Here is a 12,000-nt window from a genome sequence, read left to right on the forward strand (position 1 = left end):
GTGTTTCTTGCTATGTTGCAGTTCCTAATAAAGTTAATGGTCAATTGGCTTTTATTTACAAGTTTTTACTTTCGTTTTGGCACTTGACAATTGTTAATTTTGGACTCTGCCTCTTCATTGTTATTCTCTCAAAGTGACCTTAAACTTTGGCTTTGCCGATTTCTCAGATTATGATGGATGGAAAAGGAGAGCAGACCAAACCCAACTCAAAGGAACGAGTTACTCCGCTCTAGGCAAAAACTCCGCCAATCTCATCGCTCGCGCTCCACCGGCTCAGCCAGTGCATGGACGGGTTGACTGGGCTGCAAAATATGGAAACCATCGCTAGTGCATCTCATGCGAGCTACAGCTGCCGTGAGGACTAACGTCTGTTTCAACACTCATAAATACTGTATAAACACATATCATAAAACATCTTTGTATTTCTTAGAGGAGCAGCTAGGATAGATCCACACCATGTAAGCCCTTGGCTGCTTAATTGTTCAATAAAGGCAAGAATCTGTGAACAATTTGGCTGTTTAAAAACTTAATTTGATCATCTTCAGTCATCTTTCAGTTTATGCATCCAATGCCTGTAATCCTTTTACAATAAAATGGATAGACCTATATTATACATATTACATCTATTTTTTGTAACCCTTTTGACATTTTTTTATGGTATGTATTTAAATATATTATTGTTTTCTTTTTTTGCATTACTGTGATTCATACTGCAAGGTAGTTTTATGTTTTTATTTTTTATTATTATTATTCTCATGTATCATTTATGGCTTGTATCATTTTTTTTTTTTCTGAAATTGAAATTGAGAACTATCACATGAACATATAATGTAGATAGCATTTATTGGGTTGGACTGAAGTTAAATCAATAAATAATGTTTTGTAAGTATTTTATAAGCATAAATGGGCATGTTTTTAAACAAGTCTTTAATTCAGAAATTTACCTAACAGCATTTTTTTTATTGTACATTTTATACAAAATAGCTATAATGACTAAGAGCTGTAATTACATGTTGTTCAGCAAGAATGACTACTCTTGAATGAAAGTAGATGGTGATTTCTGTATGGGTATCATGATTGCTGAGGTTTCTGTAATATTCCAGCTCCAAGTTTTGCCAGCATCAGGACACTGCAAGGAACAATTAAAGGAATAGTTTAGCCAAAACTGAAAATTATATCATCAAGACAAATGTTGGTCTGTTCTTTACTCAAAGCTATTGGATGAATTCAGAAGAAAATAAATCCAGCAGATGAGGCATGCGAACTACTTTTATTATAGTTCTTGTTTTTTTCATTGATGCTAGAAAGTCATACAGGTTGTTTAGTCTCAAGATGCACACCAGTCATGATTTATTTTTCTAGGGCAAGTTTGTAAAAGCTACTTAAATGTCTTCACTTAACTAAGCTCTAATCCTGGCTTAATCTAAGCCCTGTCTGAAACCAGGCCATAATGTAATATTTTTTTAATTCTCCCCTTTACACATTTGGCTGGAATTTGCATGAGAATGATTTATTTGTCTTGTTCTATTAGAAGTTCATTTATTTTACTAACAGCCAAGAACAAAAATAATTTAGGTTTTAGACCAGGGTTTAAAACCTAAATTAGTAAAATACTTAAAGGGTTAGTTCACCCAAAAATGAAAATAATGTCATTAATGACTCACCCTCATGTCGTTCTAAGCCCGTAAGACCTCCGTTCATCTTCGGAACACAGTTTAAGATATTTTAGATTTAGTCCGAGAGCTTTCTGTCCCTCCATTGAAAATGTATATACGGTATACTGTCCATGTCCAGAAAGGTAATAAAATCATCAAAGTAGTCCATGTGACATCAGTGGGTTAGTTAGAAGTTTTTGAAGCATCGAAAATACTTTTTGGTCCAAAAATAACACAAAATAAGACTTTATTCAGCATTGTATTCTCTCCCGGGTCTGTTGTGAATCTGCGTTCAGGACTCCACAGTGACGTAAGACGCTGATGACGTGTTATCTGGTGCGCCCGAGCTTCGTTTACAGTCTGAGGGAGACGCTATATTCAAGCTATTCTACATTTTTTGCGTGGATATCATTTTTTTAATGGTGCGTAAATGTGCATGTCGCGGATGAGACACTTTTACAGCGTGCGTTTCCCTCAGTCTATAAATGAAGCTCGGGCGCACCAGATAACACGTCATCAGCGTCTTGCGCCATCAGCGTAACTGACAACAGACCCGTCTGTGACAACAGACCCGGGAGAGAATACAATGCTGAATAAAGTCTTATTTTGTGTTATTTTTGGACCAAAAAGTATTTTCGATGCTTCAAAAACTTCTAACTAACCCACTGATGTCACATGGACTACTGTGATGATGTTTTTATTACCTTTCTGGACATGGACAGTATACCGTATATACATTTTCAATGGAGGGACAGAAAGCTCTCGGACTAAATCGAAAATATCTTAAACTGTTTTCCGAAGATGAACGGAGGTCTTACGGGCTTAGAACGACACGAGGGTGAGACATTAATGACATTATTTTCATTTTTGGGTGAACTAACCCTTTAATATTAAATATTTTGATTAAATGCGTGTAATATGACCATTACTCAACATCAGAGAAATGCAAATATGCCATTAAATTACTGCAATATTAAAATCTTAAAGGGGTTTGGCTGACAAAAACTTTGGGAATCCCTGTATTAGACAAATGAAGTGTGTGGTGTGTGTTAGATACCTCGCTCCAGCGATGAGACCAGCTGGAATGATTTTGCGTGAGTTATAGAATCTCTTCCCCATGACAGCAGTTAGTGTTCCGGATGCAGCTGAGAGAGAAACATTGATGACAGATGGTGTAATTCAACATCACCATTACTTAATTTTATAAAACAAACAATCACATATACTGCTCCTAGATAACTTTCTGACTGAAAAAACAATAATAATTGCTGTGCCCTGAAAAAAATACAAACCTAAAGACACCCAAATATTTTTGGGATCTTGTGATGTCTGGTAAGCACCGAAGCCAGCCAAACCCCCAAAGAGTAGTCCTGCTGCCAGGGACGGGACACTGCCTGCAGTACAACAGATTTAAAACATTAATTGTACTAAAACACTGATGAATGGTATAAATTGCATAAAGTGGCATGAGGTATTCAGTGTACAAAACAAAGTTGTCGTTTTTTTCAGCATTTAGATGTAATGTCAAGTCACCTTATTTATATAGCCTAATGCTTTATACAATATGGGTTCAAAGCAGCCTGACAGTAATAAACAGGATAATAACTCAAAAACGCAAACTTTATCAAATATGAGACTAATCAAAATTCTGCTGTAAAGCACCTATAAAAAGACAAGTGTCATTATTCAGCTCAAGAGAGTTTAATGTCTGTTTGAGTAAGGTTCAATAACGGTTGATGTTGCAAAATTCATCACTTATAAAAACAAATTCGATTCAGCTATAAAGCAGCTCCACATAAGACAACAGTCATCACAGAGTTTAATTCACTTCAAGTTTTGTTCTTGAGCATCTTATGCATGTTATAATCCAAAAAAACAATTCTGAAAAATCATTAGGGTACAACAGGGCTAAACTCCTCCTTTAAGGAAGTTTTCTGGTCCCAAAGTGTATGACTTTTGTATCAAATATAGAAGAACCAAGTTGGTTTAGATTAAAAAACGTATATAAATGTGGTGCATGTGTGGCATAAAATCTGATCAAGCTGGTGTTTGGCTGATTTAGCTGGTCAGTCTTGGCCAGTTTCCCAGTCTGACCAGCTAACAAAAAAAAAAAAGCTAACTAATACCAGCCTGACAAGCTAATGACCAGCAACCAGCTTGGGCTCTAAAGTAAACTCTATCATGGTAACTCCTTGAGCTTTTTCGTTACCTGCTTTGACATATCCTATGACTCCTCCAGATGTTACTAGTGCTGCGTATCCATAACCAGCCCAGTCTACTGCCATCATCAACACCTGAACACAGAAACATTTTAAACACAGACAGTGTACAGCCAGTGTGTGCCTTGTTTGCAATCGTGCACCTGTTTAAAAATGACAACAATGCATGGGTAGATTATTGTACAGCTGACTTAAACACACTGAAACTTGCACGCACAAACTCAGATCTTAGATAAGTGCATGACCGGTTCATAAACCGCATGTGTGCTATCAGCTCTGAATGCAGAGGCTAACACTGTGTTTATTCATAATATTTGATGATGTTACTCGAAATAATCTATTCTAAATTACAGCACTGTAATATAATTAATGTAAATACTCGCTGCCTGAGTCTGTTCTGCCTGACGTCCTTGTCTGGTGGTGGAGTGTGTGTGTGAGGGTCGAGTCGAATTGCGTAATGACTGACAAACTCAAACGCCAATGAAAACCTTACGCATCTGACGCACATCCGTTACAACGTTTCTGAAGTGGACTTATGGGAAATGAAGTTTACTCCAAACGTTTTAAATTTCACCAAACATCTTTGATTGCTTGAAAAATGGTACACGACCTTTAGTGTGAAATTTTTTTTTGTCACATTTTAGTCCAAAACAAAACCTTTTTCTTGTTTGATATAGGAGAGAGAGAATATGGCCAAACTTTTATTGGATGGAGTTTGCCCTAATGATAGAAAGTGAAATACAGAAATGAATAGGCTAGCCTACATATCGATGCGAATGGAATAATTTCTTTTGACAATCTTCACTGCAAAACGGCATGATTATAGTGATTTTTTTGTATTTCTAACACAATAATATCTCCAATTAGTTCCCAACTAGTTTTGCTTCATATATTTTATTACTGTAATGCAGTTCCTCAGATCTCATATTCCCTTTAAAAAATATGAAAATATGATTTTCTTGATTGCAGGCTTTTGAACTAAAATTTCAAAACCATAATGCCATTTATCAAAAAGTACACCTATTTCACTAAACTATAAACACTATTCCCTGGTTTTGACACATGAGTCAGATTTGTTGAACTGTCACTGCAAATCTCAACACACAAATTCCTTCATTTCTCATTGACTATATGTGGTCATTTAGAAAGCACTCACATACAATATTGTTCACTCAAAAATGTACATTCAAGTCAGCACAGCTTCAGCTCAGTTAGCACACAAAGTGAAAACCCCCAGGAGAAAACACTACGTCAAAATTGAACACACATCAATCAGATCCTTCAATAGATAGATAAAAGGGCCCGAATCCGTTTATTGAGTTTTGGAACAATGGAACCACAGAGAAATGATGCAATAGGTCGAGGAGGAAGAGGAGGAAGGGCAAGGGCAGTCTCGGATGAAATTCTAGCCACTTTAGTTGACCTTGTCCTTGTCCATGGTATGACTATAGGGTGGGCAACGAGTACAGCCAAATTTGAGTCGCTTCACCGTCGCCTCCATCATCAGAAGCTTCATGGAGGTGTGGTGGCAAACAAATTATCACTGAATAAGAGCGAACATTTCCAATTGTCTTTGATGAGGTTTACAGTTTTTGCCCGTTGCTTGAACACATTTTGCAAAACTTCGCTCATTGTGCCAAAACTCTACACACAAGTAAACATGACACAACACTGGGAAATATACCATTCACATCTGTGTCAAATTGAAACTCTACTATCAACACCTAAACTCTGCTTTCAAAACCTAACATTCCTTTGTCAAAATATAACTCTGATGACAAAATGACACATACTTGCATCATATGCATACACTTTCAGATCAGGGGGAACACACTAGTCTACTTTATATAAAACATTATAGTCTTTGATTTTCAGGGTTTATTCAGAAGGCATATTTTCAGGAGGCACTTTTTCAAACAGCCAAAAAAGCAAATAGGCCTACTCAATATTGTACATTGCAGCACTGTACATTGCAGTAACATGAATTCAGATAAAGCAAAAAAATAAAAAATAATAGAAAAAACACTATGTAAACACAGAAAATCATGGCAATTGCGCATATGTGGGCTCATGGATCAAAATATCCCCTTGCATGTCGAAACCATCCATGGATTGCTGTCACCTGAATGTCTCCGCTGGCCTGTTCCATTGCCTGCAGAAGAGGCATGCGGGCATGTACTGTAAGTAATGGTATGTTTCACAAATACTCATCCTCATCCTCAAAATCCTCATCCTCCTCCTCATCATCCTTCTCATCCTCCTCATCCTCCTCCTCATCCTCCTCCTCATCCTCTACCTTTCCCTATTGCTCTCCCTCCATCCATGCTTGCAAAGTTCTTATTTTTGTAGCTGGCTGATTGGTGTTCAGTTTTGCAAGTAAGTGCTTTCAGGTATGTATTTGAGTGGTAGCAATTACCGGATGTGTTTTGTATTTTGGATACATGTGTTTTCCAAATGGCACCCTGAGATTTCATTTTTTAACGAAGTGTCTTATGTATGAAATAGAGTGTAGTATGCAGGACCAAGTGTGTTGCATAAAGGAGTAAGTGTGTTGCAGAATTGCAACTAGAGTGCAAAGCAGCGCTTTTATTTAAGGTATGGGTACATGTGTTTGAGGTATGGTAATAAAAGCTTCAAGTTGTGTTACTTTAGTCTAAGCATGGGTCTATAGTGTTTAAGCAATGGGCAAAAACTGTATTTTCTTGCAAGAAAAGGTCAGTAGTCGTACAGTCACACAGAGTGTCTGCAGAGTGTAACATTGAAGGGAGAGCATCCTTACTCCTTTATAGACTTGACTCCCAGACTGTTATCTTTCTAGGCCAATGATGGTATTTCAACCATACGTGGAACATTCTTAGACTTGTTCATCATATTGTATCCTTGAGTGGAGGCCCTCCTGTCACGTACCAACACTATTTACCATTCCAATACAATTCCATTTTTGAATAAGGTTTGTGTGTTCTCTTTTACTGTCATATGATGGTCACACACATCTTATAAATATAATTATTTTTTTTAGAGGAGAGAGTAAATACTTTTTTTGTACTGTGTAGTACATGAATAAAAATATGCCAATGTCTCCATTGGTTGTGTCTTTTGTGTTCATCATGTGAAAAGGTTTGTGAGGGGGGGAAACCACAAGCAACATAACTTACCAGTTTTGGAAATGTTGTTTTGAATTTATTACCCCAGTGTGTAAGACTAAGTAGTAGTGTGTGTGTTGTGAGAATACGAGGCATAGTTTCAAGAAATGTGTGTAAGCAATCGAGAAAAACTGTAACATACATATTACGTAAAGGATTTACTCACCCTCAAGTCATCCTAGGTGTATATGACATTCTTTTTTAAGATTAATACAATCTGGCTCTTCCAAGCTTTACAATGGCAGTGAATGGCCATTTCTATTTTGAAGTCCATAAAAGTGCATCTATCTATCATAAAAGTGCATCCATCAATCATAAACAAACTCCACACGGCTCTGGGGGGTTAATAAAGGCCTTCTGAAGTGAAGCGAGTTGTGTAAGAAAAATATCCATATTTAAAACTTCATAAAGTGAAATAAGTAGCAACCGGCCAAACGAACATACGGATTCCACTTAAGTCTAAGCGCAACTTCTGCAAGTAAATCGACTGCTGATATTTACGGTACGCCATGACGCACTACGCTATGTTTGACGTCATACGTAAGTTGTGCTTTATGCATAAGTAGACTGCGTATGGCCGTTCTTACTTATGATTAAATTATGAATATCGCTTCACCCGCAGAGCTGTGTGGAGCAATTTTATGATGGATAGTTGCAATTTTACGGACTTCAAAACAGAAATGGCCATTCACTGCCTATATAAAGCCGTAAGCCCTCTGCACCTGTTTTACCGGGAAGAGCCGACCGTGCCTGGAGTCCTTGCCTGCTTTTTTGTATTTCAAATGCAGTGATTTCTTCTTTGCCATAAACAGTGTTTGTTTGTTTGTTTGTTTCTTTGTTTGTTTGTGTGTGTGTGTGTGTGTGTCACAAGGTGACGAAATAGAGGCGGAACTAAAAAGTTCGCGGAGAGACTTTCCCACCCGGAGCGACTTTAACCGAACAGCAAGCCAGCCTCGGGTGGGTCGCTACCATAGTAACAGCAGCCGCTGATGGCTAAGTGACAGCAGGTGTGGCGGATTAATCGGCTGTTTGATGATTGGGACACGTAGCCTTGAGAGACAGATAAAAGCAGAGCGGGGAGAAGAGAAGGTGTTCGTTCTCTCTCGTGTTGGGTCGTGGCTGTGTATCGTCTTGTTCCTGTCGAGGTGGGCTGGGAGATTTTCTGTGGGTCGAAACGGCTGGCGAGACTGCTCTGCGGAAGAACTGGGTGGCAAAGAACAGAGAGGTTGAGGGCGATACCTATACCAAGTAGCACTGAGTCTACCCACCTGGGTGAAGATAAGTACCAACCTTTCACTGGCCGTATTTGAATGTTGATTTACACCCCAATATATTGTATATGAGAAGAGTTGAATAGAAGAGGAGCCCAGACGCCTGAATGTGAAGACAGTTGTTGTGACACGTGATCATTGTCGCCAAATCTTCTCTCCTTACAGTCCCCACTGTTCTGAGCGAGACAGTGAACTTTCTCCTCTAGCCGCATTCCATCGGCAGGATTTCCCCTCGGGAGCTTCATCGGTCCCCGCGCATTCAAGACCGGGGAAGGAGGTGGGCCGTGGCCTTAAACTCACGGAGTGGGTGAGAGTGACGTGTGGAAATGCTGTGTCCCACCGTGTGTTTGAAGTGAAGTTACTGCATGCTTAATGTACAGAGTTCTGTCACAGGCCCATCAGTCCTGCCTTGTGTTACAGTCTGGGGTTCTCCGAGGAAGTAATTGAGTAGCTGCGAATTCTAAGCCTTCTGCACCTGTTGTACTGGCAGAGCCAACCGTACATGGAGTCCTTACCTGCTGTCCAGTCGACGCCCCTTTCACAGCCGTAAGCCCTCTGTACCTGTTATACTGGGAAGAGCCGACCGTACCTGGAGTCCTTACCTGTTGTCCAGTCGACACCCCTTTCACAGCCATAAGCCCTCTGTACCTGTTATACTGGGAGGAAGCCAACCGTACCTGGAGTTCTTACCTGCTGTCCAGTCGACGGCCCTTTCACAGCCGTAAGCCCTCTGTACCTGTTATACTGGGAAGAGCCGACCGTACCTGGAGTCCTTACCTGCTGTCCAGTCGACGCCCCTTTCACACCCGTAAGCCCTCTGCACCTGTTATACTGGGAAGAGCCGACCGTACCTGGAGTCCTTACCTGCTGTTCAGTCGACACCCCTTCCACAGCCGTTAGCCTTCTGCACCTGTTATACTGGGAAGAGCCAATCGCACCTGGAGTCCTTACCTGCTGTCCAGTCGACGCCCCTTTTACAGCCGCAAGCCCTCTGCACCTGTTATACTGGGAAGAGCCAAACGTACCTGAAGTCCTTACCTGCTGTCCAGTCGACACCCCTTTCACAGCCGTAAGCCCTCTGCACCTGTTATACTGGGAAGAGCCAACCGTACCCGGAGTCCTTACCTGCTGTCTAGTCGACGCCCCTTTCACAGCCATAAGCCTTCCGCACCTGTTATACTGGCGAAGCCAACCGTACCTGGAGTCCTTACCTGCTGTCCAGTCGACGCCCCTTTCACAGCCGTAAGCCCTCTGCACCTGTTATACCGGGAAGAGCCGACCGTACCTAGAGTCCTTACCTGCTGTCCAGTCGACACCCCTTTCACAGCCGTAAGCCTTCTGCACTTGTTATACTGGGAAGAGCCAACCGTACCTGGAGTCCTTACCTGCTGTCCAGTCGACGCCACTTTCACAGCCGTAAGCCTTCTGCACCTGTTATACTGGGAAGAGCCAACCGTACCTGGAGTCCTTACCTGCTGTCCAGTCGACGCCACTTTCACAGCCGTAAGCCCTCTGTACCTGTTATACTGGGAAGAGCCGACCGTACCTGGAGTCCTTACCTGCTGTCCAGTCGACACCCCTTTCACAGCCGTAAACCTTCTGCACCTGTTATACTAGGAAGAGCCAACCGTACCTGGAGTCCTTACCTGCTGTCCAGTCGACGCCACTTTCACAGCCGTAAGCCCTCTGCACCTGTTATACTGGGAAGAGCCGACCGTACCTGGAGTCCTTACCTGCTGTCTAGTCGACGCCTCTTTCACAGCCGTAAGCCTTCTGCACCTGTTATACTGGCGAAGCCAACCGTACCTGGAGTCCTTACCTGCTGTCCAGTCGACGCCTCTTTACAGCCGTAAGCCTTCTGCACCTGTTATACCGGGAAGAGCCGACCGTACCTAGAGTCCTTACCTGCTGTCCAGTCGACACCCCTTTCACAGCCGTAAGCCTTCTGCACCTGTTATACTGGGAAGAGCCAACCGTACCTGGAGTCCTTACCTGCTGTCCAGTCGACGCCACTTTCACAGCCGTAAGCCTTCTGCACCTGTTATACTGGGAAGAGCCAACCGTACCTGGAGTCCTTACCTGCTGTCCAGTCGACGCCACTTTCACAGCCGTAAGCCTTCTGCACCTGTTATACTGGGAAGAGCCAACCGTACCTGGAGTCCTTACCTGCTGTCCAGTCGACGCCACTTTCACAGCCGTAAGCCCTCTGCACCTGTTATACTGGGAAGAGCCGACCGTACCTGGAGTCCTTACCTGCTGTCTAGTCGACGCCTCTTTCACAGCCGTAAGCCTTCTGCACCCAAGTGGAGCACCCAGAGGAAACCCACACAGACACGGTGAGAACATGCAATCTCACAGAAGGTCTCCTCGCTCAGTCAGGAGTACTCAAACCAACAAGCCACCATGCCCAAACCTCTAATTTAATAATATTGCAATGTTTTTCACCATCTGAGAGAATAATATTAAAGGCAAATGAACTAATTACGAATATGTTTCTTCAACAATATGTCAGTATTCTTGTTCCTTGTGGTCTAGATAGCAGAGCAGAGTTAGGACATTTTTGTTGCCATGGTGAAACAATCTGGAAAAAGTCCAAAGACTCCAGGAAATCTGATCTTTCCCACACACCTGCCAAATGCTTTTCCTTTAGTCACCCAACATCAATCCCACTTAACAAACACCTCCTCTCCCGGTAACAGCATCAGATCAGATTTTAAGTTACTTATAACACATGCTCCATTTTTGTGCTTTTACTCCTCTACAGAGCATCTATAGGGGTCTGTTGTCTTGTCTTTGGTTCTGTTACAGAAAACACTTTATTTTTTATGCTCCACTTTAGACATTATATTACTATAAGTAACTTTGCAAAATGTCAACTAACTCTCAATAGAGTATTACTGTTTGCATAATATCTGCTGACACTTTATTCAAACCATTCCACTGACAACAAGTAACCTTCTATTAACCCGAACCCTAAGACCTAACCATAACTTAACAGTCTACTACAGTACTAATACTCCAAGAGTTAAGTGACATGTAGCCTAGTTGCAAAGTTAGGCTATTAGAATGTTAAAAGTTGACCATTGAAATAAAGTGTAACCGAAAAGATTTGGGAAAGAAAATGTAAAATGAATATAGTTGCAAAGATATGGCTTACTTTAATGAAAACTATTTTGCAGATCAGTTGTGGCATGGCATTAAACTAAATCAGAAAATCAGAAAAAAACTGAAATTGCCTGTGTATGTATTTTTAAAAAATAGTTTAAAATTAGTATTCAACAAGACTCCTTAAAACTAAGGTGTAGTAGCCTCTACACCTTACATAACCCATTACATAACCCATTACTTATTTTTTCAGCCAGTTTTTTCTTCCAGATTAATCATCTGCCATAGGCCTAATAGACGAATACAAGGATTATTATAGGCTATGCGATCTTCTTATAAGCAAATAGTAATTTTGCTGTAGTTTTAAATACCATCGTTAGATGGCGCCAGATGACAAAATTATAAACATATTTAGTAGTCATATTTAATAACGTTGGTTGTGACAATACAAAATGAGTAATTGGAACAATTGCATGTTTTATTTTATTTTATTTATTTATTTAAATGCTGTGATTTCAATAATTATTTAAAGTAGGCTAGTCTATGCTTAAAAAGGTATCAGGGCAGGCGTGTATTTCTGGCAAATTATAACTTTTTTAGGCTCCCA

General features: G+C 40.7%; 2 protein-coding genes across 14 annotated transcripts in view; one reads left to right on the forward strand and one right to left on the reverse strand.

The window, feature by feature from the left end:
* The window catches only part of mak (male germ cell-associated kinase), a 32,415-nt gene extending 31,702 nt beyond the window's left edge, over window positions 1–713 (forward strand). For all 12 annotated transcript variants that reach the window (XM_079602691.1, XM_079602684.1, XM_079602688.1 and 9 more), the window contains one exon: window positions 168–713. In XM_079602691.1, coding sequence (XP_079458817.1) covers window positions 168–328 — 161 coding nt within the window. In that variant the 3' untranslated portion in view covers window positions 329–713. The remainder of the gene's footprint in view (window positions 1–167) is intronic.
* A 276-nt stretch (window positions 714–989) lies between these two features.
* Window positions 990–4,397, reverse strand: tmem14ca (transmembrane protein 14Ca). Of its 2 annotated transcripts, none has more exons than XM_079602693.1 (5): window positions 4,254–4,397; window positions 3,865–3,949; window positions 2,948–3,049; window positions 2,713–2,800; window positions 990–1,129 (listed from the first exon to the last, which is right to left on the reverse strand). In XM_079602693.1, the coding sequence occupies exons 1-5, from the start codon at window positions 4,380–4,382 to the stop codon at window positions 1,072–1,074; spliced, it is 462 nt and encodes a 153-aa protein (XP_079458819.1). In that variant the 5' UTR covers window positions 4,383–4,397; the 3' UTR covers window positions 990–1,071. The 2 variants fall into 2 exon arrangements, with proteins under 2 accessions (XP_079458819.1, XP_079458820.1); XM_079602694.1 differs by having other exon boundaries at window positions 4,258–4,339.
* Window positions 4,398–12,000: the final 7,603 nt, after the last annotated feature.

This window comes from Phoxinus phoxinus (genome assembly GCF_949152265.1).
Source record: "Phoxinus phoxinus genome assembly, chromosome: 24".
Lineage (NCBI taxonomy): Eukaryota > Metazoa > Chordata > Actinopteri > Cypriniformes > Leuciscidae > Phoxinus > Phoxinus phoxinus.

Coding starts and splice junctions, on each gene's coding strand:
- tmem14ca (XM_079602693.1), bottom strand. CDS start 4,382: ATGTGCGTCAGATGCGTAAGGTTTTCATTGGCGTTTGAGTTTGTCAGT. Junction 3,950..4,253: donor AGAACAGACTCAGGCAGCGA/GTATTTACATTA, acceptor TTCTGTGTTCAG/GTGTTGATGATGGCAGTAGA. Junction 2,801..2,947: donor AAATATTTGGGTGTCTTTAG/GTTTGTATTTTT, acceptor TTTCTCTCTCAG/CTGCATCCGGAACACTAACT.